Raw genomic sequence first — 26,781 nt, forward strand, 5'->3', positions numbered from 1 at the left:
ATAAAGCACAACATCAAGTCTCATGGGACTGTTCTGTGTCCCCCGGTTTAAGATGAGGGAGTGATGCCAAATTCTAGTTCTGCAAACGTAATTCTGAAGGTGGGGACTTACCACGTCCTTTGTTCTCCCTTTTTTCTCCTCAGCCGTCCCCTTTCCTAATTCAGAACGTGCAACACCAAAAGGAAATGGTTCAGGCCCAGGCCTCTCTGTTGTTGCTAATGGGAATTCTCCATCTTTGTATCATTCATGATTTGAGAATTTTGAACAAACGAAGGACCTCATAGTTAAGGGTGGAAGAAGTTCTCCGTTCTGTCTACATTTAAGAAGATAGGGTGTAGGAGAATTTTCAGTCTTGATGCACTGTGCTAGAAACAGTGTTCTACAGAGGTTAATCGCATTGATCTTGCCTTCAGAGAATACCCTAACTAAGAAAAGAGAGATTATATAAATAAAAAGATGACTAGGACCAACCTTATTTCTTTCAGAATCCAAGTAAAAAGGCAAGACATACGAACATTAAATTTTTATTATAACGTTCTGGACATAGAAAAGAGAGTCAATTATCTTGTTCAGGGCTTCAGAGAGTCATAGTCTTCTTTGTTTTGTTCATAAAATTTCTTCTTTAAATAGGTTTGAAAATTATTTTGCTCTCAGGGACCTATAATTCACGTCACAAACCACCACTTGTATTGCTTTACTTGAGTAAGACTGTTAGTCTTTCTTCTAAGTAGGCAGTAGGTTTCCAGAGTTTAGAGCTTGAAATTCTATGTCATTACCAAGCAAACCAGCCCTTAGTTAGGACTGAAGCACCCTGGTGCTTGTGGGAAAGTGGCCATCAGGAGAGCCTTTTAAAGAGTTTGTTGACATGACTCAGCTCAGGATTGAAGGTGCCAGAAGCCGATGGGGAGACAAACGTGGTATCTCCTTATGTTATGCCTGGTTTCTAATGGTGTCATCAACCCCTCTGTCCCATCTACATGGTGATTTAACCGAAGGGACCACAGAACTCAGAAAGTAGCATTTGTGTTGCTCTTTTTTGATAAGACCTTCCTTTGAAGGTTTCTGTCCTACAGCAATTCTTTAATTCAAAGCTCTGACTCTGATCCTGAATGGATATAAGGCTGTTTCTCTTCTGTGTAAGCATGGAGAACACTTAAAATAACATATATGTTATCATATATATGTTATATACATGATATATATGTTATATATACACACATATGTTATATATATAACATATATAAATATATATACACACATATGTGTATGTATGTATATATTTTTTCAGCTAATCTACTTTTTTATTGGAAAGTACACATATTCATACAGGAAAAGGAAAAAAATCTCAATCTTTCCAGTCTAGAGATAAGCACTGTTAGTATTTTACTGTATATTTTTCCAATCTTAAAGAAGAACCTTATGCATACATTATGTTTATAACATATATGGAAGACAAAGAAAATACCAGCAAAGAAATAATCTCTTTACCCATTTGTAAAGAACATCTCTGAACAGCTCTCTCTGTTTGTACCCCCTCCTTGGATCATTATCATTTTCTTATAGTTTTGCCAAATATGTATGTATCCCTAAACAGCATATTGTTTAATTTTGCATGTTTTCAAGCTTTATATAAATGGTATCATTTCGCATATGTCCTTCTGCAGCGTTCTGTGTTTGTGAGGTTCATCCATGTTGAAGGGCTTTGCTGTAGTATGTTTGTTTTCACTGCTGTCTATTATGTTGTTCAGTGTCTGTAGCAAAATCCATTTATCCGGTATCCTGTTGGTGGACACTTGAGTTTTTTCAGTTTTTTTTTTCTATTCCAAGTCATGTGGTTATGAAAAGTCTTAAACATGTTTCCTGGTGCACATGTTTCACTAAGATAATAGGCCAAATGTAAATTTTTATCTTCAGTTTCACTACATAATGCCAAATTACTTTTTGAATAGATTTATAAGTTTATATTCCTGTTAGCAGTGTATTTGTTCCCGTTGTTCACTATCCTCTCCAAACTTGACATGTACTTTTTGATTTTTTCCAGTTGCCTCTTAAGGTATCTGTGTTTTTACTTTCCGTTTCCCTGATTACTAATGAAGATGAGTATCTTTCCACGTGTTTATTGGCATTTCAAATATTTCCTCTTCTGTGAAATGCCTTGTTGATGTGTTTTGTATGTGGCTTTTAAAAAACAAAAATGACCTCATTCTAAAAGTTATGAATGTCTTTGCATTCAATAAATATACTTCTATAATATAATTTTGATGGCATTATAACATATCTTGTACGTACCATGCTTTACTGACCCTTCCATGTTAAACCACCTATTATTTTAGTATTTTCAGCAACAATGCAGAGAGCATCCCAGAAACTAAAGCTCTGTATATGTTCATGATTTACTCTCTGAAAATTATTTAGCTCTCAGAGAATATATAATACATTCCTAAATGTGGAATCATTGAGTCATTGAGGAATTTTGAGTAATTGAGATTATGAGTAATTTTAGATTTTTGATTTACATTGCCCTCCAAAAAGATTTTATCAATTTATATTCCAATCAGCAATGGTTGAGCGTGCTTACATGCCCGTATAAAGAATCTTTTCACCGTTCTTTTTCAGCTACATTCCTGTTAATCTATGTGGCATATTATCTGTTTTCTTTCCTTTGTCTTAAGTGTCCATGCTAGCAGTGGAAGAGTATGAGGAAATGCAGGTGAACTTGGAATTGGAGAAAGACCTACGAAAGAAAGCAGAGTCATTTGCACAAGAGGTAAGTTTCTTGTAGAAACCTGTTTTTTTATTTTTATATTTTAAAGAACTTTGCAGATGACACCTCACAATATATTTTGATTTTTTGAGGTTGAATAAGAACTTATCACGTTGAATTAAGAATCAACCGATTTAGGGAGGCAGCTATGCAATAGAATCAGGTTCACTGAAGTTGGTGTCAGGAGATCTGGGTTCAGAGTTCGGCATGTCAGTCAGTTGCCAGTTGTATGGCCTTAGAGCAGTCCCTTAGCCTCTTGGAACTTCGCTTTCACCATCTGTAAAATGGGTGATGATACCCACCTAACCACGTGAATTTTCAATTCAAATGGCATGATTTTTCAAAGGTATTTTATAAACTGTAAAATGCTACATGGAGGAGAGAAGTCGTATTTAAGGATATCATAACTTGTGGTTCAGCTTGAGTTTAGGGTTTTTCTATGTTTCAAGTAGCCTTATGAATCCAGGTTACATCTCCATATACTATCTCAAATAGCGATATCACGGTATTAGTATTTCTCTTTGGCTGCTATGCAGTGTTGTCATTATGGGAGTTGATTCTTCTACTCGCTGTGGAACTTCGCCATGTTGTACAGTCATTAGCTCAGCCTCTCACCAGAGTAATGATTTTCCTCTCATGTTAGAGGTAAGCTTTGAGCTTCTCATGTTCTGGCTTATCTTTGTTGACATGTAGGCATTGGGTGTTCCGTGGCTCTGGGATTGCTTTCCAGGGAAATGCTGAGGTCCCAGTCATCTGGACTGTAATAGCTCATGATGAGGAGCTGATCTGCAGGAGATTTCCATCATGTATGAATATTTTGAATTTGTGTATATACTGTAAGTTGAAGGAAAGTAGCCAAGGAAATGTAAAACATTCTTAGGTGGAAATATCCAGTGTACAAAGAAGACAAGGCATGGGGTTATGTGAATGATGTTTGAAAATCAGATTATAGTTTTGTGCAGGAATCTTTCTCTGCTTGAATGTAGCTGTGCTAGCAATGAACTCTATAAAAGATTTAGCCCAAGAAGATCTGATTTGAAATATGATTCATTTTATTCAGAGAGTTTAATGAAAGGTGAATAAATATTGTTCTCTTATTACCTGGAAGAAAGAAAAAAGAATTGGAGTGTGTCGCAGCCCTTTGGAAAAAGCTGCAGTAATATAAATAATGGAACTAAATAAACAGTTGAGGGGGAGGGAGAGTAGAGATAATGTGAAGACGCCTTCATTGCAAAACTGAAAAGGTTGGCTGATTTTGACCTGAATGCCAGGGTCTTATATTGAGAGACATTTTCAGTTTTCCATCCGTTGTTCGTAGAATGATGTTAGAATACAAAGCAGCTCTAAGAAAGCTTGAAGGCCATGCAATAGCAGAGAAGATAGATGGAAGAAGCAGGATTCCACTAAGAATATGAAAATGAGTGATTTACTCTGCCATTCACCTGGCGGCGATTCGCAGAAACAATAATGCTGACACGTTAACCAGGGACGAGGGGACAGACTCTTGAGAAGGGACAGCAGGAGCAGCTGGCAGCATAAAGAACTGCAGTGGTGCTCAATAATTTTACGATATCCAGATTTGATTTACATAGTAATGAAAAGAAAACTATTTTTTCTTTCTTTCTTTGTTTTTTTTTTTTTTAAAGAAAGCTAGATTAGAACTAATATATCTTCCTTTTTGTATGATTGACACATTCTTGGATTTTCAACATTTGACTACTGCTAAAAGGTTTATGACTTAGTTTAACAAGTAAGTACCAGTTTTTCATATTTTGTTCCTTAGTACATTCGGCAAATATTTTATTGAGTCTGACACTGTGCTGATAGTGGGAATTTAATGGTGAAGAAGTCAAATACGATGAGCTCTGCCCTTTCAGGCTTACTGTCTAGAGCCTTAGAAATGAGCTTTTAATTTACTTTGTGGATTTAATTATGAAAGCAACGTATATGCCTTGTAAAAAACACAAACAGTTCTCAGATGTGTAAAATAAAAGTTGAAAGTTTCTCTCCCATTCCTACTCACACTTATCCATTAAAAAAAACAAAAACAAAAACATGATCACCTATTGGCTAATTTGGGTAGGGTATTAAGGAAAAGAAATAACAGGTGAATAGAAAACAATGTTATTTTCAATCATGGGAAGTTGTGAAGATTAAATGGATAATGTGTGTAAATTGCTTAATAAAGTGCTCAATAAATATTAATATACCTGTTCCCTTCTCTTTTATTTTCCTACTATTAACTGTTTTCATCGTCGGGGAAAACTAATTGGTTTAAAATAAAACATTGGGTCTAGTAAATAGCAGATGAGATTAGCCAGGTTGTTAGGAGTTTGGGCTTGTAAAGTAGACAGATCGGGTTTAAATTCGGGCTTTCCACTTACATGTATTCGAGGGAAAGTTGCTTAACCCCTCTGAGCTTTAGTTACCTTATTACTAAAAATGGGATACTAGTATCTAGTTGACAGTGTTGTTCTAAGGAGTAGATGGTATAACATACGTAAAATGATTACCACCATAACTATCACATAATGTTTAGTAAATTTTAGCTATTCGTAGCAGAAGTAGATAACTCATAGGATTGGTGTAAGGATTAAAATAATGCATATCAAATACTTAGTAGAGTACCTGGCATAAGATAAGTTCTTGATAAATATTAGCTACTATTAGTATTAATAGATTTTAAAGCCATAATAAAATATTAAAAACTGAAGTATACAACTCAGTGTTGTACTTTGTTGGGGCAAGGGTAGAGGTATTGAAGATTGTATAAAAGTTATGAATGAAATCATAGCAATCATTACTTCTAAAACTGTAATCCTATCAAATTCAGAAATTGCCTTTAACTTTTTTTAAAAAAAGTCCACATGCTTTCCTTTTGCTCAAGTTGAGGAGATACTGAGCTTGACTGGTATGTACACTTTTCTCATTAACTTTTGCAGATGTTCATTGAACAAAATAAGCTGAAGAGACAAAGCCACCTTCTGCTACAGAGCTCCGCTCCTGACCAGCAGCTTTTGAAAGCTTTAGATGAAAATGCAAAACTCACCCAGCTCCTTGAGGAAGAGAGAATTCAGCATCAACAAAAGGTAACAGGTTTTATTCTGGAGTCTTAATATACATACATACTCAAACGCACACACAGACGTATTTAAAATGGAAGGAGTTAGTTTAGTTACTTAGAGTTCCATATTTTGCCTACAAGTCACCTTTTGGAAAAAAATAAGTACCAAAATGAACTTAATTTAGTGCCCAGCTGAAATTTATAACATGCTATTATAGATTTATCTTTAACGGTCCAAAAGATCAGAAGAAATGAGGAAAAAGATATAACTCAAAAATCCTGTATAATGCACACAATGCACTGTTTGGAAATCCGTGAGTCGATTGCATTTTTTGGAGACTGCATACACTGGCAGAGCATTAGTCTCAAAGAGCTTGTAGGAAGGCATAGGTTTTATTTAAAGAGGAAGGAAAAGTCCATGTTTGTAGTAATTGTTTGCTTAGAGAAATTTTCTGATTTTATAAACTTGCACAAATGTCTATGTTTAAAGACTCCCTAAGTGGTTATTTCAGTTCGTTTGAGTGGAGCTGTTCCAGCTGACACAGCCTACCTCGGGAGCTAGGCAGAAAGGGTAGTCACCGTGGTAGGTGAGAACGAGGATGCGGGAGAGGAGAGGCGAAGAGGTGGAACAAAGGCTTTCAAGTTAAAGAAACCACTTAAGAAAAATTACATCAATATTTATACTACTCACAATGTGCCTAGTTTGCGAAGGAAAGGCTGTTAGCTGCTATTTATTGTCACCTGTCGAAGTCTCTTTAAGCAACAGTGTCAACATTTAATCCTTGGAAGTTTCTGAAGCTTTTACGAAGTTGGCAGTGAGGTGGGGTAGATTTTTTTCCTCCAGGTGGAGTAGATTTTTTTTTCCTCCATAAGAAATGTTGGTATATGTGTAGAGAACCTCTAGAGGAATAGTTGTTGTCCCTGGGGAAGAGGGCCGGGAAGTTGGATGAGAAGGAAAGAATTTCTTTGTCTTTTCTCCCATATGCTAGAATTACCATTTCAAATGAAGAGAGAATAAAAGAATGTTTTCTTTAAAATTTAGTTAATGCTGGAATTTTTTGGTTCTGATAAGTCCTACTGCTCGCAGGTAACTCATTTAGCAGTTAACACATGCCTAGGACCCCCTGAATTGAACTGAGGTTCGGGACTAAATAATTGGGTATGCACCTTGTTGGGGTGAGTGGCAAGGTACTGAAGAGTCGATAAAAGTCATGAATGAAATTATAGCAATCAAGACTTCTAAAACTTATGTTATACCATACAGTTATTCTATATAATCTTTCATGTAGGTGGTTTAAAATAATTCTTAGCTGTCTGTAAGTTCCCTTGTAGATTCAGCAATCTTTCAAACACACTGTGTTGTTTTTATGATTATAAAAATAACGTATGCTCCTTCTAATACACTAATTTTAAAAATGCAGAAAAAGTTAAAAAAGAAAATTAAGAATCTCATATTTTGGTGTACATCCAAATGGTATGTAAATATATAATTTTATGAATATAGTTTAAATGGAATCGTAATAACATGCATGCTGCTCTATAACCTGATTTTTTTCAGTTGGTAATACATCTCCTCATGTCAGTGTATGGTGAACTACGTGATTTTAAATGGTTGCATAGTATTTCATTTAAGAACACACCGGAAGTCATCAAATCAATAGTATTGGTAGACATTATTTCCTATTTTTCCCTGTTACAAAGAACACTTTAGTGAATAGATTTGAACACTTGTCTTACTATCACTTTAAAACAAATTATGAAAGTAGTATTTCTGAATTAAAGGGCCTTTCCTTCTTTGTTTGTTCATTTAAGGTTTTTGATAGCTGTTATCAAATTGTTCCCACAGGGGTCTCTTTAATACTACCTGAATTTGTCTCTTGAAAATGGGTATGAAAGTATTCATCTGTTTTAAGTAAATTTTTAGATATGATTGATTTTACTTTTTTGACTCACATTTAAAACTTAACTTATCTGGGACATAAGTCTCCAGTAAATTTATATTGAATCAAATAGTTGATAATGATTTTAAGTTTTATCTGTATCCCAGAATTTTTATAGTTTTTAATCTCTTTGCTATGAAATGCAAAGTGAAAGGAAAACATTTTTCTCTTGATTTTCCTCAACACAGGAAAAACTATATCACCACATAAGAGTCTATTTGTTACTTATAGGTCAAAGAATTAAAAGAGCAACTGGAAAATGAAACACTCCACAAAGAGATACACAACCTCAAACAGCAACTGGAACTTCTAGAAGAAGATAAAAAAGAATTGGAATCGAAATATCAGAATTCTGAGGAGAAAGCCAGAAATTTAAAGCATTCCGGTAAAAGCACTGAGTATGCTGTGTCTTATTAGTCAGTGAATCTCCCATCAGTAAGTACAAAACCTGGCATATAGGTCGTCCAGCACATTTGCTGAATGCTATAGGAAAATACCAAGATTTGTTTTTAAATTCCTTCATCTCTAACCATTGCAATTCAATACAGTGGCTGCTATAATCAAATGATTCATCAGTATTTTTACTTATCTTTTGGACCCAGAGCCTTTATGAACATTAAGAGACAAAGATACCATTATATGGGAACACCTAAGTTTTAGCATTTCTCAAGGCTTCATTGATGAGTGTTCATTAAGTACTTATTTTGTTCATTTTAGGGTACATTTTTAAAAAGAATTAAGATTTATATCACCTTCATCTTTGGTGTCTAATTATACACATGAAATAATACTTACAATATCACACCTAACAATAAAATGGGCAACAATATTTATATTAAATGGAAAACTTTTAAAACACCAGGGGATACTTAAATCAAAGGATTTATTCATTCAGTTCTAGAAAGCTTAATAGGAATGTACGAGTTGGAATACTTCACAGGGATAAGTAATAAGTTTCTTTTGGAAGGTAGGTAGGTAATTTAAGAAAGCAGGTTGTTCCCTTTATAACAGCTTCAATATTCACTTGAGATATTTTCGGTTAATTTTATACTAGAATTTTGAAATCTGTACAGAAGAACCAAGTTGGCTTTCTTCCTTTCAAAGTATTCAGTGCTTGCTAATCCGCAATGAAAATTAATTACAATTTATTTTTTTAAAAATTGATCTAAAATTAAGAAATAGTCCATTCTTTTTCGTGACCAGCAGGGCAGCCTGTAGTGAAAGCCATCTACCTTTGTTATCAATAGAGGGTGCACATGCTAGAGATATTTGAGCTTCAGTTTTGAACATTTTATTTAGTTTCTGTGTATACCCAGCCATACCCTAGGGTACTATGAGAACTACAGAAAAAGCCATGCCTTTTGTCCTTGAACTCAAACTCCCTTTGGAGAGAGACTCACATGCATATGGAATAACTAGAGGATTCTTGGTGTCGGAGACCTTATTTAAGTGTTGAGAGTAAAAACAGATGGACAGGTCATTGAGAGGTACAGTCAGTCATGGAAAGTGGAATGGCCGCGGAGAGAGAGAGCTCTTCCTGTATGCGAACAGTATCCGGCACTTACAGCCTATGAGAGCCCTCATGAGAGGGGTTTGCATCTGCGATATCAGTTCAGATGGTGCTCCTTAAAATCGGGAACACTGTATCTGGAATAGCACTCGATGGAACTATATCTGGAAAGCATAGGCCCTTTCATGTTGTTGGTGCTTAGTAAATACCTGTTTCATTAGTGACTTGAATGAAGTGAATGAATGAATAATATTTCCAGAATGCTCTTCAAATGAGTAAAAAGTTTGAGTTACAGACATTGGAGAGTCTGAGTCTGGTTAACATCGAGAACACTAGGATTCGCAGTTGCTGAATGAAATTAAGTGGAGGAGGAAAATATGCTATTAAAATTCAGTACTAAATGTCATCTTTAAAATTAATTCTCAGTCTATACACTTTAAAAGTCAAATAGTAACAATTTCTTAGTGTTCGAGTAGTATATTCCATTGTTAACAAATATTTCTTCGACCCACTCAACCCTTACTGCCCACCCATTCAGCCATTGTCATGAATTTTTTTTTCTTTTTCATAGTCGTATATACAACAAAAAGATGGACACGTTTTCTTGTAACATATGCAAGGCCTCTCTTGAATTAGTAGGCTGGACAATGATAAGTATAAACAGTTCTGCAGTTTCACATTGAAATTTCTAACTTTACCCTAGTAAAAGGAACTTGATTTTGAAGGAGGTTATGGTTTCTCCTTCCCACATACGGAGCGTGTTAAGTTGCTTACTGCAGCTCTTTTCTGAATGTGTGATCTCCGTGCAGTTGACGAACTCCAGAAACGGGTGAACCAGTCCGAGAACTCGGTACCTCCACCACCGCCTCCGCCACCGCCGCTCCCACCTCCACCGCCCAACCCCATCCGGTAAGCGCATCCTGAAGTGTCATCCTGCTCTGCCTTAAGTGTCGTTCTTGGACAGAGAACCCAAAGTTTATGTTAGTGGCATTTTTTGTTTGTTTGTTTTAATCCTGGCATAGATTGCATCATTAGAGGGATGGTAAAAAGTATGAAAGATATCAGCTCGGGTTTCAGAGAATTTTCTAAAAACCAATGTATTATGCCTTTCTTGTAATATATATAGAAAGGGGCAGAAGAAACACCTGGCAAAGACATTCTTGAGGCCTACAGTGTTCTGCTGTCGTAGATGGTCAGATTCCACGTGCGTGTTCCAAACTGAGGAGCTAGACACTGAAAACAATTGTTTTGATTCTTCAGTTTTAAAATTTCGGTCGACGACGTTAGAATTTCCTTTAACTGGAAGACCAAGGAATTTTGAGCTTCTCCAGAATGTTTTCATCTTTTTCTTTCACTAATTTAAATTTGAAAGGGTCTGGTTTGTTCAGTTATTTCAAAAACAAAAGCACTAAACTAAACGAAAACTTAACAATACTGATTGTTATGAACAGTAATTAAACTAAAAGTACTAATTTCTTTTTTTTATCTCTAACCTCATATTTAAACCTTTAATAATGCTGAGAGAGTTACCTTTCATAAGAAGAAGAAATTGTTTAAACTCTTGTGACAGGAAATCATCTATGCAGACAAGAATGCACTTTTTCTGAAGCCTCAGGTGACTTCACGGTATTGAGTGCCTGAATTAAGCACAATGTACCGTAGGAGCTCTAGAATCAGATTTTGCCTTCTTTGTGGTTCTTCAGCCCACCAGGCAGAATTATGTAAGACAATCTGCTTGCTGTGGTGACAGCTTACCTCCTCTTGTCATGATGTTAGCTGCTTCTGTATAATTTATTCTTGAACAAATGGAATTTAAAATTTTGCTAGATTTTTACCTTTCATTAACTCATGTGATTTGTTTAATCCTTTCACACAGAGAGGCCATTTATTCAAACTCTGTACCTTTGCTGATCCATCTGAATAGAATGTGTAGCATGTCCCTCCCACACGACTATGAAAATGGGGCTTTGCCTTTTAAAAAAATTCTCATTAGTTTTTCTTACTGAGTAGGGGATGACATAATCTACTTTAAGCCATTGAAGTAGTTAAAGCAAAATAATTTTTACACGTGATCGAGCCAAGAGTCAATTAAAAGAATTTCAGGTATTTTAAATTCTTTCTCTCCTGGGTTGCTAAATCTGTAGGAGATATTCTGAATTTGACATTTAAAATAGAAAATTCATCACTTTGATCTTTCTCTAAGATCTGGAGTTTTGAGCTGATAAGAAAGGTCACTTCTGCCTATGAAGAGGGAGAACTATTAAAAATCGATTATAGTCTTGCTGTTAGCCTTTAACTTTTAGTCTCAGAAATCTTGAGAGCCCTGAGAATTAAAAATAAAATATAATCTAAGTAGAATGTTTTCCCAAAGAGCACAATTTATACAGTTAAATTGAGAAATGAAAGTAGAATTCAGATTGAATGTCTAACGCATGAATTCTTTTATAAGGCACTTGAAAGAAAATTTTCATTGAATACATGAATGATTTTTATTTTAAGATAAATTTAAATAGCATAAGACATAATTTCTCTGTGGAGTTTTTTTTTTTGGTAAGGATTACATTCTGGTGGAAGAAATATATTTGCATACATACTGAGTTTCAGTGGCATTCGAACCCACCAATCAGGGTTTTCCAACTTTGTTCCTGAGCCATTTGTTTTACCCTGGTGTACATCACTGATAGAAATGAAAGTGGGGAAAAAAAAAAAAGACTAGGGCCTCTGGCTTCTTTAAGTGGTTTTATTGCTTTTTCCTCCTCTTCCTGCTCATTCGACATTGAAGGCAGGTAAGAGAGAAGAAAGCAAGGAAGAAGGCATACTTTGGTCATTTTATACTAGTGGTAGTGAAATTAGGACAGGTCCTGGGCAGGTGTGGCTCATGGGGGATGGTAGGTTATATTAGTGTATTGGAGTTCTCCAGAGAAACAGAACTAATAGGGTGCTTGCGCGCACGCCTGTGTGGGTATACAGATATATGCACGTATGTAAATATGTGCATATACATCATATATATATATATATATATATAAAAAGAGATTTTAAGGAATTGGTTCACTTTATTATGGATACTGACAAGTCCCAGGATCTGCAGCGTGAGTCAACAAGCTGAAGACCAAGGAGAGCCAATGGTGTATTTTCAGCCCCAAAGTCAGTCCCAAGACCCAGGAAGAGGCAATGTTTCAGTTTGAATCTGAAAGCAAGAAAAAAATAGATGTCCTAATTTCAAGGCAGTCATACAGGAGGAATTCTTCTTTACTTGGGGAAAGGTCACCCTTTTGTTCTATTCAGGCCTTCTACTGATTGGATGAGGCCCACCCACTTTAGGGAGGACAGTCTGCTTTACTCAGACTGCCAATTTAAATGTTAATCTCAGCCAGAATCCTAACAGAAATACTCAGAATAATGTTTGACCATATGTCTGATTACTTCATGACCCAGTCAAATTGACTCATAAAATTAAACATCACAGTGTACATGGAGAACACTACTTAAAGGATTTCAAGTTGAATATTCTCCATTGAACTGTTCCATCTTCAGAGGATGCTTGCTTGAAGCTTTTATCCATTCAATAGAAGTGGCTGTGAAATGGGATGATTTTAGACAGTGATTTGGATTATTGGTCCTAGATATGTTGTCCTGGTCTCATGTGTCCTGTGAGGCCCACTCTATTTATTTTCTCTGTGGTCTAAGCTCCATCTTGACAAATGGTTCTTTTTTAATATTACATGTGATTTTCCTTTGAGTACCATATCAATCTCCAATTTATACTTCTGTTCAGAACATTTAAAGCTAGCACTGTCTTTCATCTAGGTGGTTTACAGTGATGACCACGTATTCTTATTTCATTTATATAAATATATACAAATATTCTGAGTATTCTTGCTTTGTAATCTTTATGTACAATAGTATGTACTCTCAAAATTTCCCCTGAGAACTAGGGGTAGGGTCCTCATAGAGCATTGCGAGAGATTAAGGAGAGAGGCCTCTGGTTACTGAGAACCTTCCTCAAGCCCCGCCTCCTGTGGTATGTTAGCAGGCCGACATCACATACTCCTGCGTTCAGTTGACAGAATGGAAAAAAATGAGCAAGTAAGCATTCCTCCTGACTTCTGGAATAAAATGTGCTTATTTTAAAGTTCTAAGTAAATTTCCAACTTTTGTGAAAATAACTGAATTCCATTTTGGGCTACTATGAACCCAAAGAAGAGGAATTAAATGAAAAGCCCAGTGATGGTTTTTTCCCAGCTGGTGAGTCCTAGAAACTTCGCAGGGTAGAGCAGGATTTACTGCTTTCTTTTTATTGTGCTTCATGGGAGATTGTTCAGTGTGTTTGGGAATTTTTAGGAACGGCAGACAGAGAGGGGATTAATAATATAACCAAAGGTAAAAGTGAGAAGTAAAAAGAAAATCTAAAAATTCTAGTGATTGAGGAACACTAGGTTGTTTTGCCCTCAGAGCAAGTATTGCTGTGTGTATCTAGTTGCCCCTTTTTCTAGAGCCAACATTACGCCTTTCCTGGCTTCCATTGTTGGCTTCCTAACTTGTCTTCCTCATGACTGTATTTTGTCAAATCTAGTTTACCACACTGATGACATTTATAAAATAGCTGAAAGAATTCAAGAATTCTTGACTCATTTTTTTGTAAACTTTTTTGGGTGAATGATAACATTTGTAGAAATGTACACAAACTTATATGCTGTTTAAAAATAATATAAAGTGAACATTCAAGTAATCAGCATCTAAATCAAGAAATAGAATACTGGTACCCTAGAGAGTTTTACTTTTATCCTTTTTTAAAAGTTATTTATTTATTTTATACCTAAATCTATATCTCTAAACTATAGGGATATAAAAGATAGATAGGTAAGTAGGTAGTAGGTAGGTAGGTAGGTAGGTAGGTAGTAGGTAGGTAGATAGATAGATAGACAGATAGATAGGATGGATGATAGATAGATAGATAGATAGATAGATAGATAGATAGATAGATATACTTTAGGGGCGTCTATCTGCCTGTCTATCTGTCTGTCTCTGTGTCTGTGTCTCTCTCTATCTAAAACTATAAATATATACATGCTTTTAAAAAACTATATAATTGGAATTTTTCTCTATTTATTTGTGTTTTGTTCTTTTCCCTTTATAGCATTTTGTAAGAGTCGTCCGTGTTATTTTGTGCAGCTAAAGTTCATTCATGTTCACTGATACATAATCCATTTTATAAAATGTCCCAAAATGTGTTTATCAGTTGTAGTACTGATAGATATTTGAGTTATTACCAGTTTAGAGAAATTATGGAAATTTTACATGAGCATTCTTGAACATGTATTATGGTAGAGCAGTGGTTATATTTCTTGTAAGATATATAGCAGTAGGATCATTGGCTCATAGGGTATATGTACCCGCAACTCCACTAGCTAATAATAAACAGTTTTCTAAAGTGATATTATCAACTGATACACCTTCTTCAGTTTGAGAATTCCTGTTATTCCACAAACCTACCAACTCTTGATATTATCAGACTTAAAAATTTCTTGCCTATTTGATAAGTGTGTAGCAATATCTCAAAGTGGGTTTCATTTGTGCTTCCCTAATAACTAATGAAGTCAGGTACCTTTTTGGTGTGGATATTGGAAATTTGGACATTGTTGTCTATGGAGTTTCAAGGGTTTTGTCCATTTTTCTGTGGGGGTGTCTGTCTTTTCGCATTGATTTTTAGAATTTCTTTTTATTCTTTATGATGTCTTTTAATAATATATTGGAGGTTTTGAAATTATAATGTCATATTTGTCATGATTTGGATTTTATATGGATTTTAAAAACATGGACCAGAGAGACTGGTGATCTAAATATATTTTATCCCTTATGTATCTGGTCTGTGTTGTGCAGATTCACATGGTTTTTTGCCCATGTTTCACAAATAGATATTTACCGAAAACATCCTCTAAGCCTTTCATCCTTCCGTCTCCCTCCAACACATTACTTAGGTAAATGTCTCTGAGTTTTAGATATGGACATTTAAAGTTTTTCTGTATCTGTTTTACTTTGTAAATGTCTATGCATTGTATTAGTAATTATAGTGGTCCACATATTCCAGTAATTAGTTTGGTTTCACACAGAGATGAGACACCTTTCTCTTCCTTGAAGTCATGAAAAGTTTAACCAAAAGTTTATTAAAAGTGGAAATTCTACTTAAATTCTAGTTATACATTCATGCACCTAGAGAAGAGTGGATTTGCACTGATTATTTAGAATCTACGCATGTTATTTCTTGGATCGTATGGCATCCAGTAATCACCTGTCCATCTTTTTCTTTCTCCCAAAGGTCCCTCATGTCCATGATCCGGAAGCGATCTCACCCCAGCGGCACTGGTGCTAAGAAAGAAAAGGCAGCTCAACCAGAAACAAGTAATTCTCAGGCTCCTTGTTTTACTTTCAGTGGCTGATGGTCTATAGTTTTTCAACAGTTCACGTTTTTTGAGGTCTCTGACTATGAACACATTGTCATGGGAGAAGTGCGAAGTTTGCAGCTATAAGAATGAACCAGGTGACAATCACTGCCTTTATGTAGCTTATTGTCTGGAGTGGATAAACGTGTCCACACGTCACTGTAAAGCGAGGTATGCTGGGAAATGTGTTTTCGTGAAGAGACAAGGAACTTTGGGTGTAAAGGAAAGAGAGGAAGTAATTCCAAGTGAGGGATTTGGGGAAAGGCTTTTCAGTGCCGATAACAAGTGAACTGAGATTTCACCCAGCACCTACTATTTACTGCAGTGCTATGCACCAGAGAGTCAAGACACAGAAGTTACTTTTGGATGGGGGAGACAGGAAGTAACAAGTAATTATCCAATTAAATATATAATTATTTAATTACGATTTTTGATCAGTACTGTGGAGGAGGAGTACAAATCTTTAAGAGATTGTGGAGGTGGATGGCTGGTGTCTAGAAGTGATGAGTATATGTAAATTTAGAAAGTCAGGGTGAGGCTGTTTAGGATAAAAGTAGTTCACACAGAGGGGCAGCAGATTCAAAGGTCCAAAGTGGGGAAGGAATTTGGCAAATTAGGAAGCAAAGAAAATTGGTGTTATTAGAACATGGGATGCAAGAGAGGAGGTCTGATAGGTGGGCAGGAGCCGGATTCTGGAGGCTGCGGTCAAGGTTGTGAAATTTATCCTAAAGACAATAGGAGTTTTAAGTAGGGATTATCTGTGACACTCTGGAGTTGGCATTTATATAATATGGGGACCAGCCTTGCTATCAAAGTGTCTTCTTATGTTAACACGTTATGGTGGCTTTTACTGTATTGTTGGTACGTTTTTCAGAATTTATGAATGGAGCTTTTGTTGCTAGGTTATAGCTCTTAAAAAACTTGATTGTAGTGAAGGTTTGTGGAATATTTTAGAAGTAGTTTTAATGTCTAATAAATATAAGAAATCATTATACGCTTCAAAGTTAATAACTAATTTTGATAAGAATACATTTATTGGACAAGTTCTGAGATTTCAGAGGTATGCCTGCTGTTTATCACATATTTAGTCATTAATTTGTTGATAATTTCTTACCTCAATTTACTAATCTGTAGAATGGGGATATTATTAGTTCCTGTTTCATAGGGTTGTTGCAGGAATTAATGAGTCTCACAGCATGTAAAGCATTTAGAGTAGTACTTAGCATATAGAAAATACCCAAAATGTTAGCTAAAAAAATAGACAAGGAACTAACTACCCTTTGAGAGGCAGAAGTCCTCATGTGGCAGGTTCTTGTGATCGTTGCAGTTAAGGAAATTTCCTCGATTTTATGCCTTTAGGCCAAATTCAAAGTTGTTCTACCATGTGTTCTTTAGAAATTTTGTACATCATGGGGCATAAGATATTTTTAAATGCCTTTTAAAAAATGTTAGTAAAAGACAGTAATCCTGTGGCATTTAGACATTCACTGTAGTTTCTTCTAGGTAGTAACAAAAGGTTTTATTGAGCAACAAGGTGATGGTTTTGTCTGTGGGTCTTTTTCTTTTTTCTTTAAAAGAACTAACTTATTTTTCAAGTGGGTCTTAAAATTTAAGCCTCAGTTAATTACACGTAGCTTTCTGATCCAAGACTGACCTTGAAGCACTAACTCAAAGAACATTTGATTTTATTTTCCTGTGGCAGTTCAATAACATTAGACCTGTTGTCTTCATTTGTCCCTTTTCTTTAATCTCCAGTATCCTGCATATTTCTATTGTTCCCCTGATTACATGCTTTTGTGAGACAATTACCAACTGCGTGATTGCAGAAAGAATTACAAAACATACCATGAGATCTCCATAGGTGATTCTTGCAGATTTATTAGAACCGCTTAATAGTTTAGAAGTTCATATAGATTGCTTTTTGCTAGTTCAAAAACAGGGTCGCTGAGAGAGAAAGCTTGTGTAGCTAACCTAGTGTTGCCCTCATATTGTGCCTGGGTAGGGAATCTGATAAGAGTGATTTTTTTTTTTTTTTTTTTTTTTTTTGTAAGACCAATTAAGCCTTTACATTTGAAAAAGACTGAGAAATTAAAGCCCGGTTTATAATCTGTGCACAATACAGATAGTGGCACTTCTCTGAATTATCACTATGATTCTGGCAAGCAAAAATGAGAAACTGCTTTAAATTCCTGCTATGTTAGATGCTGCAGCAGATTTGAATGGTGTTGACCATAATTCTCCATCTGTCTGCCTTAATTAGTTTTTGTATGGCGCATTTAATTGGGTTTCAGTCATTCCTTACAGAGTGCTAATCTGTTTGTAGGCGGTGCTCCTGTTGCTGTGCAGCTCTTCCCAAGTCTTACTCAAAAGGGCAGCCTTTTCGAAAATTTAATGGTTTTTTTTGGAAACTTTTTTTTTTAATTCCCAGGAATAAACTCCATACCCATATCAGGTGCTTGAATGACAGATCTGGATTTTATCTCCCTTGATTTTGAGTAGAGTCAGCAAAAGCCCTGTGTAGTGCATAATGGCTATTCAGATATTGGATGAGGGAGGGAGGGAAGGAAGGAAAAGGAAGAAGAGAAAGGAAGGAAAAGGAAGAAGGAAGGAAAGGAAGGAAAGGAAGGAAGGAAGGAAAGGAAGGAAGAAGGAAGGAAGGAAGGAAGGAAGGAAGGAAGGAAGGAAAAGGAAGAGGAAAAATTTCTATCCATAGTAATTTTCTTGTGTCCCCTTGTTGATTGTGACTCATCAGCAGAAGCTGCCCAAGAAAATGCCATTTAAGGGCATATAGTCTTTTTCGTTTCCTGGTGGATGAGTTCAGACTTTGGTGTTGGGTTTCCCACGTTGCCTGGCAAAAGATACTTTTTTGACTTGTGGATCTGAAAAATGCCGTTTGGATATTTTAATTCCCAGCATTTCAGTGGCTTGTGAGGATGACAACACTATTTGAAGTCAGGACTGTATCATAAAACCTAGGTCATGCAATGAATGTAGCAGCGATTCTGTCACTGTGGCGCTACACAGGTGAGGATGATGGAACCTTTGCTCTCTGAGTCCCTCCCCGGGGCATATGTATAAGAGGAAGGGCTACCCAGGGTTAGTGAGCTCCGGCCATGTGGCAGACAAAGAAGCTGTGACTTTGGTCTTCTCAGGGCAAAGCTCGCCACTGCTGTTAACGAACTTGGGGGTATTGTTGTGATTGCCTTCATTTGGAAACCATCCTTTTGGGCCTTAGTTATTTCTGGTCAAATAGTAAAAAATATTAATTAGCTATTTAAATGTAAAACTTTACAGGTCAGTCAGAAGGTAGGTACTTGTGGAGTGTCCACTGTGTGCCCCACCATTGGAGTCTTAATAAGATGCTAATTGGAAGGTCTTTATGAGATATTTAACCTTTAATATATGGGTTGCAGTGAGTTAGATAGAGGTAAATGCAAGATCTAGAACTGTGTTAATAGTGATAAATATTTCAGAAATAGGCAAATTTCACTATTCTGATCAACAGGTGGAAGCTCACCTCAATTGCATTCTTCTAATTGACACATATTTCAACAGCTTTATTGTTTTTGCAGCAAATAGTACAAAGGTTATACAATAGATAGTTGAAATTTTAAAATCAAATTTAATTGCTTAATTGCAGTAATTTCTGGATGTATGTCTTCTCTTAACATTGGCAGATTGAAAGGCTGGAAAAAGGTTTGCTTAAATGTTTCCCTCCCATGTGATTCCTAAACAAAAGATAGCAATTTAAAAATAGACTTTTCCTATTTGCTACCCATCTTTTGACTGAATTTCTTTCAATAAGTAAAAGTTCTCTTTGATCTTTTATTTTCAGGTGGGCTTTTGATAATTATTTCTTCTTTGGGCTGGTTCTTTTGACATATGATATACTATAAATTTTAAAAATGCCTTTGAGACAAAGATGAATGATTATTTGGAGTTATTTACAAAGCTGGGTTTTTAAAGACCTGTAGAAATTCAGGTCTTAGCTGAATTATGCTGACAAATGGAACAAAATCCACTTTAATTGTTTAACATAGATGAGCCAGTGTTGATTTCCAGGCTACAAATTGGACCTTAAAATTTACAACTCTTATTTTTCAAAGCAGATCTTTTATTTAAAGATTTTATTATGAAACATGTGTTGCTACCTGATAGCTGATCACCTTAAGCTATTGGTATTTTGTGACTTTTCTGAAAAAATGACTGTAGTTAATTACATAGCGCAATCTTTCTAAGTCACCAAAAATAGGAAGTAGCTGTTTTCTTGTACTATGAGATGATTTATGTGTGTGTTCTTTGACTAGCTGAAGAAGTCACAGATCTGAAGAGGCAAGCAGTTGAAGAGATGATGGATAGAATTAAAAAGGGAGTTCATCTTAGACCAGTCAATCAGACAGCTAGACCCAAGGCAAAGGTATGGGACGACTAAATGCTTTTTTGCCCCGCTTGATGTTTCTTTTTTTAAAATGTAAAATTTTGAAATGTGATGCAAGCTACATCTCCTTAATTCCTGCTTCTTTTGTATAATTAAACAAGTATTTATTGAGTATCTGGTATGTGCCAGGTACTGATTTAGGCACTGGGGATAAAGCAGTAAACAGGTGAGACAATCCTTGCCTCCCTGAGGCTTCTAGTTCAGTGTGTGGGGGAGGGGAAGCTAGGGGCAAGGGTCACGTAATAAAGCCAACGCAGACCTAAAACAACTTGAAAAATAGTGAGATTTACATGATTGCTTTCACTAATTTCACAAACCTATTTCTAGGTCACTTCAAAGAGAAAATTTTGTGTCTATAGTATCATCAGCTGTCTGGTTCAGTACTTCTTCCTTCCCTTTTTTTATCTGTCCCATTTCAATTGACCCAATAATAGAGTTTTTGACATTTTTCTTGAAAAAGAATTTTTTTTCTTTTCTCAGTCTGTAAGGTATCAGCAGATTGATTCTCTTTCTTCTTTTAAACCAAAGTTAATGGTTCTTCCATGCTCTCAAGGATGCCCCTCTTCCAGCTGCTTCAACATCCCCAAGTGCCGTGACTGTTCAGTACAAACTCCGCTGGGCTTTTAAAGTTGCTGATTTGTCACAGGCAGGCAAGATAGCCAGGCAAGGCCGGGATGGCCATCGCGTAGACTGTGGAAAGGGGGTTGGAAACACAGAAGGAATATTCAGCTCCAAGATCGAAATGGGAACCTCGGCCAGCCACGTAGATATTGAGTCTCGTGCATTTAGATTCCAGGCCAGGGACAGAATGCAGAACTGGCAGAGAAGCCGTGTGCGGACAGTCTGGCACAGCTGTTTCAGTGCTGGCGTCTGGTGGGCGAGTGAAGAACACTGTCGTCGGAGTCGGGGCCTTTGCACCCTCCCAGCTTTCCGGGTTTTTTTCCCCCCAAAGTGGGAATAGCACCTGCCCTCCCTGACCCACAGGGTGGCAGTTGGGATCAAATGAGATAAAATGGGAAGACACTTTAAGATACAGAGCGTCAGTGGAACCTTTGAAAAGAACACATTTCAATGACTTTCACTGCGCAAGTATTTCAGAAGGAATCAGCAAAACCGAGCTGTTACTAGAGAAAAAAAGCAATGTCATAAAGAAGCAAAATTAATTTAGAAAGAAAGATGTTGCGGACGTCCGAGATCATAAGCCGTGTCCCGTGTGCCCTCTCATTTTCGGACCATTTCTTAGTCCCTTTTCTTTTCTGCCACGACTCTTCCCACAGTTACACATCACTTAATGTCAGTTCAAAATCTAGAAGAACAAGGACCAGCGGACCAGTGGGTTTTTCGCTGGTCATCGTTAAACCACACAGACGTAGTGCTGAATGACCTGATCAGTAACCTTTGAAACAGACGGTGACTGCATGCCTGAGTACAGACGCCTTCTCCGAGTACCATCGGTGCTTTCCTGCAGTGTCACAGTATGCGAGTTTGCAGCCCGGGCTTCAAAGCTTATGCAGCCAGAGGGCAGCTTGAGTGGCATGGCGGCGGTTCGGAGTATGCTTTTAGCCAGGGTGTTTGTGCAGAAGTAATAGCTTGCCACCCAAACAGTTTACGTGCAGAAGTTGGCCTTGAGAATAGTAATTTAACTGCATGTTTTCTAAATTCCTTGACATCGTTGGGGGTCCTGGTATGGTTAAAGTTAGCGTCTTAGAGCTTTCGACTAGTACTTACGCCTGGCGCTGATGGCATGTAGATTTCACGGAACACCTAACGCTTTGAAAGTCGAATGCCTTAGTCTTATTTGTGCATGAGCCGTAAACCTCTCTCACTTTTCTCTCTTATTGCCCATTTAAAAAAATTGGAATGGGATGTTCTTCTTCTTTTTTTTTTTTATTTTTATTATCTTTTGGAGGAAAGGATTATAGGCTGCTATGAATCACCTCCCATTTCTTCATGAGAGAGGAATTAGCCTAACACTCTTCCAGGAATGAGAGGTTTAAGGAGCCCTTTCTTTCACTGTGTCTGGCACCGTTTCTCTTCATCTCTTTCCTTTGTGAACGGAAGTGGCGCAAGGGCGATCAGAGGGCTTTTTTGATCTTTTTTTTTATTCATGAGGGCCTCATGCCAAATTTCCCTTCTCTTAAATTAGCTGAGGGATGCACAGAGACTGTTAGGTATTATGGGGCAGGCAGATATCACTGCCCAGAACATCAGTTGAGGTTGTCTTGTTCATGGTGTAGCCAGAAGAGAACTGGACTTTGTGTTCAAGACACCGACTGAAACATAGCCTTCCTCAGGTGTAGCTTCCCTTATAAATAAGGTGCAGTGATTGGACCGCATGCCCTCTGAGGCTTTGCCAGCCCGCGATGTGAGCATTCTCCCGCGAGCCAGGTTCTTCGCCGGTCCCTGCGCCTGACTCAGTCCTGTTGTGAAGTTCAGGCAACGTGACTTGCCAGTGCCGGTCCTCTGCCCGCGGCCGTTTGCCTGGCGCTGACGGACCCAAGAGAGGTTTTCTGCCCCGTCGCCTGCTTTCCGCTCCGCTGCCTTCCTGTCCCTCATGTGCTGACAGAGTCCAGCGGTGTGAGTGGAGAGTGTCTATTGTAAAAAGAATTTGGCATAATTTGGAATTAGATCTTTGGAAGCTGGTGTTCACCAAATAAATCTTTTCTATGTATGACGATAAGAGGTAACGCAACGACATTTAGAAAATGGTAGCTTTAGTCCTTTTGCTTCGAATGTTACTTCTAATTTCCTATGTAAGTGCCACTTGGGAGCACTGACATGTCTCATGTTTTTTTTTCCTAACCCTAAGACGTAGACCTAATTAAAAAATAATGTATAGTCAACAGGAGCCACCAGCACTTTGCCGTGTAAAAATCTTTGTTTAGTATTTTAAAACTGATTTTCTCAGCGATTTTTTTTTCTTTTTAAAATTGCAGCCAGAATCTTCAAAAGGGTCTGAAAGTGCGGTGAATGAATTAAAAGGAATACTGGTAAGAATAGATCTGTTTATTATTTAGTTATTGGGGAAATGAAAGTATATTTTTGAGATCTATTTTCGTGAATGATTCGGTTTTGAAATGTTTTATTTTCATTTACGTTAAGCCTCATTTCTTTCGATAGTTCACTGGATTGCGTCGTGGACTCCTCCGTCGGGGGTGTTCGTGATATAGCAGTACTCCACTGTTTCTGTTCTAAAGGAATGGTTTACACTGTCACCAAAATCGTTGTTCCTATTCTTGCCCTCCAAACCCTGCGTTACGGTTTGAAGATCAAGTGCCCGGCCAGGTGTGAGGGTCAGCACGTGCTTATTAATAAGAGAAAGACCGTAGAGTCTTTTACAAGGATGGTGCTTAACTTAGGGCATGAAAATGGAATCCTTGGCACCTAATGTAAATTTGAACCCCTCGCCCCCCAAACATATTAGTATGAGGGTCATAATCTGCTTTTCCTCACAGTTAAAAAGTTTATTCGATGATGAATCGGAGAATAAAATAAAAATCCCTTTCTTTATGTAACTCATTTCATTTTCTAAAAGTAATTCACATCCACTGGAGAACTCACTTAGCGCCCATCTCTCATTATATTTTTCTCTCCAAAGTATGAGCTTTTGCCAACAGAATAAACCAGTACTGCCCTGTCCAGCAGTTGCTGTCAGTGACAAACACCTCACATAGAAAATGTTTTAGCTACTAAGAGCTCTGTCCTCAGATCCCGTTACAGTCTCAGTACCAGTGAGTATGCAGGTCAGCAGACATGGGGGTGGAGGTACGAAGCTGATACTCCCATGTGTGTTGTTACTGTGCCATTGCATCGCGTGTAGACGTCCCCATAATTGTGGTAAACAGAATGACTTTCATAAAGCAGGAAACAGTAGACTTCACAGAGCATGGCTTAATTAGTTTGCTTTAGTTTTAGGTGAGAGGTACAGCACTGGCGGACGGTGCTGGTGTGCCTACAGAGTAAAGTGTTAAAACCAGTGAAGAAGCCTGTGGCTATCACCTAATGGACTCAATGAGAAAACTTCGTTAGCCAGTTAAGGGGAACTCCCTGTGATAGTCCCTTTCATGGTCTCTGCGTTAGAATGCTACTTCCTTAATTCCTGTTCATGAAGATGAACAGGAATGTCCCCAGGGACACTGAGATTCTAGAGCAGAGTTCTGATCATCAAAGAAAGAGTAAACTCTCTGAGTTCGATTTTTTTAAAAATTAGGTTTATTTGAAAAATCAGACGCCTGTATGAGATGCATATGAAATTTGATCGCCCGGGATATCCTGATCCCCAAGTGCTGGGTGGTATAGCAGGTTTACTGAATCGCAGCATTACTCTTAATGGTCATATTCATTATACAATCCGATTCACTATAATTTTGTGCCACTTTAAGGAGAGAAATCTGTGAAATAGGTTTCTATGTGAAATAATTTACAAATTATAAAGATTGTCAAAACATCATTCTTCTCTGCAAACTGCCCCTGTCCTCCTTGTGCTGGGTTTATCATTCGATTTCTCTGCCTTATCTGGCATCGATATATCACTATAGCTGTTATTCTGACAACATTATATTTTTGCATTCAGTTTTTTAAGAAGTGGGATGCGTAGTGCTCTCCCCGACTCTTTTTTTCCAAATGGCAACTCTCTGCTACCCCCACGGAAGTTCCTTTAAGGAACGATGGCTCATTTGTAACTCCTAGTCACTTGGCACTAAGAAACCACACAACTCCTTGTAAGAGAGAGAAAGGAAGTCCCTCGCAGATGGGGCTTTGTGGGTGCTTCTTGCTGGAGTTGAGACCGTTAGGGTTATCAAAGTTGGTACCCAGCAAAGCACAGATCACCACCCTCACAGTTGAGGCATGTAAGAGACAAACATGAAAAGAACGTGAAAAGCCTAAAGATTGTGGCCTCCGGGGGAAAGCGAGCACCTGTACCAAGAGATGTCAAGAAACCAACAAACACTGTGATCAGTTCTCTCCTAGAACAGAGACCAGGAATAAACTCTGTGTGGGGTGTATGGCTGGAACGAAATGTGACCTGAGTTGTAAAGAGCATTCATGATTTAGAGACTTCGCCAGTTGCTAAAAGTTAGCATATGGGCAGAAAACAAATTTCTCGTTTGGAAAGCCTCACTCTATTTTGAGTTGTACAGTTTCCAAGCCAATTTTTAAAGTCTCTGTGTTGACTGAACTCATTTTTCCAAGGCTATTTATACTTTACTTTTTAAAGCTATGTATATTGTAGATAAAAAGTATATAGGTCATTTTTCATAGTCCCACAAGGGTTTTCAGGTGTTAGAAACCTACTTGAGTCTTCCCGAGTCATTTAAGTCACTCAAAGTGGAAATGGCAATTTCTAAAGAATAAATCAGTACAAATTAAACTAAAAGTCTCTTTTCAAGTTCAGTTGCCTCTAAATCAAAGAAACAAAAACAGCATTTAAAAAATTCTCTTACAGGTCTTTCTCGAATATCTTCAGTTTTTCAGTTGGTTTTGCTACCTGACAATTAGGTTAATCAGCATTGTGAACATTTAACTAACGGAGACTAAGGTGGTTAAATGATCAAAGTGGTTAAAGTAGGAATGGAGAACAGGTTTGGGAGCCGGAAGAGCCAAGTTCAAAGTCCAGCCCTATCACTGCCTTATCATGGGACCTGGCCCAAACCCTGAGGCTCACTGAGTTTGAATCTCTTCTCTGTAAACTGAAGGAATTGTGTGTACCAATTGTGGTTTCTAGGTTAATTTCTGAATCTCAAAATCTATGATTACAATATAAATAGATAATTAAGACAATCTAAGTACTTTATTAGCTGAGCTGCTTAGTCATTTCTGTTGAGAGTCATATGCAGAAACCTCTATTTAAAGTTTACTCATATATTAGCTAAAGCAAACATAGTCAGTGAATAGAGAAAAAAGTGTGGGATTTAAGAATTAGAACTTGGAAAATGGATTCCTTCAGCATCAAGTATGATGAGAGGATAGTTTACTGCAATCAGGAATTCGGGGAAATAATGCTGTTATCTAAATGAAAAATAGATAATATTGTGAAAAACACATTCTTCAATAAAAGACATCCTTGTGTCAACTCCAGCCATTGGAAAAAATCACATAGGATGTCCTTGACATTCAAACAATGCAGTCATTCTATGAGTTATTTTAATAGTAATGGCCAGTAAGTCTTTCAAATATCTATTTACATATCTAACCGCTGTTAAGTTTTTAAAAATTATAAACACAAATGATTTGGGAACAGTTTTTCTAGTACATTTTTAAAAAGTTATCTTAATTGGCGTTAGTTCTGTTTTCTTTCCCATAACAGTGTGTATGCTACCTGAATAGTAAGATATGTAACTCTTGGTGAGTAGATACAGACGTGTTTGTTAACGATTACATAAACTAAGTAATTTTTAAATTATGAAATGAGCCTTTATAGTGTTACATGTATTATGATTTTCCTTTGACTATATTTTATGATATTTTCAATAAATGAAAAGCAGAAAGAGGTACTTCGGGGGGGCGTAGGGAAAAATAGTACGCTTGATTAAAATATGAGCCTTATCTAAGTACTTAACGCATCAGTTTTGGTTAGGCATCTGACAGCAAAAAAATATAATCTCCTAATCTTGTTAGTCAA

The 26,781-nt window shown here is 37.0% G+C and overlaps 1 protein-coding gene across 3 annotated transcripts in view; it reads left to right on the forward strand.

Annotated features, from left to right (window-relative positions):
* Window positions 1–26,781, forward strand: part of SHTN1 (shootin 1) — a 94,326-nt gene that overhangs the window by 46,993 nt on the left and 20,552 nt on the right. For all 3 annotated transcript variants that reach the window (XR_005654638.1, XM_039871089.1, XM_039871090.1), the window contains 6 exons: window positions 5,707–5,853; window positions 8,000–8,153; window positions 10,088–10,187; window positions 15,598–15,680; window positions 20,029–20,138; window positions 23,096–23,149. Coding sequence is in view for 2 of the 3 variants with exons in the window: in XM_039871089.1 (XP_039727023.1) it covers window positions 5,707–5,853; window positions 8,000–8,153; window positions 10,088–10,187; window positions 15,598–15,680; window positions 20,029–20,138; window positions 23,096–23,149 (648 nt within the window). In the remaining variant the exon portion in view is untranslated. The remainder of the gene's footprint in view (window positions 1–5,706; window positions 5,854–7,999; window positions 8,154–10,087; window positions 10,188–15,597; window positions 15,681–20,028; window positions 20,139–23,095; window positions 23,150–26,781) is intronic.

Source organism: Pteropus medius, unplaced genomic scaffold (genome assembly GCF_902729225.1).
Source record: "Pteropus medius unplaced genomic scaffold, Ma_sr-lr_union100, whole genome shotgun sequence".
NCBI classification, from domain to species: domain Eukaryota; kingdom Metazoa; phylum Chordata; class Mammalia; order Chiroptera; family Pteropodidae; genus Pteropus; species Pteropus medius.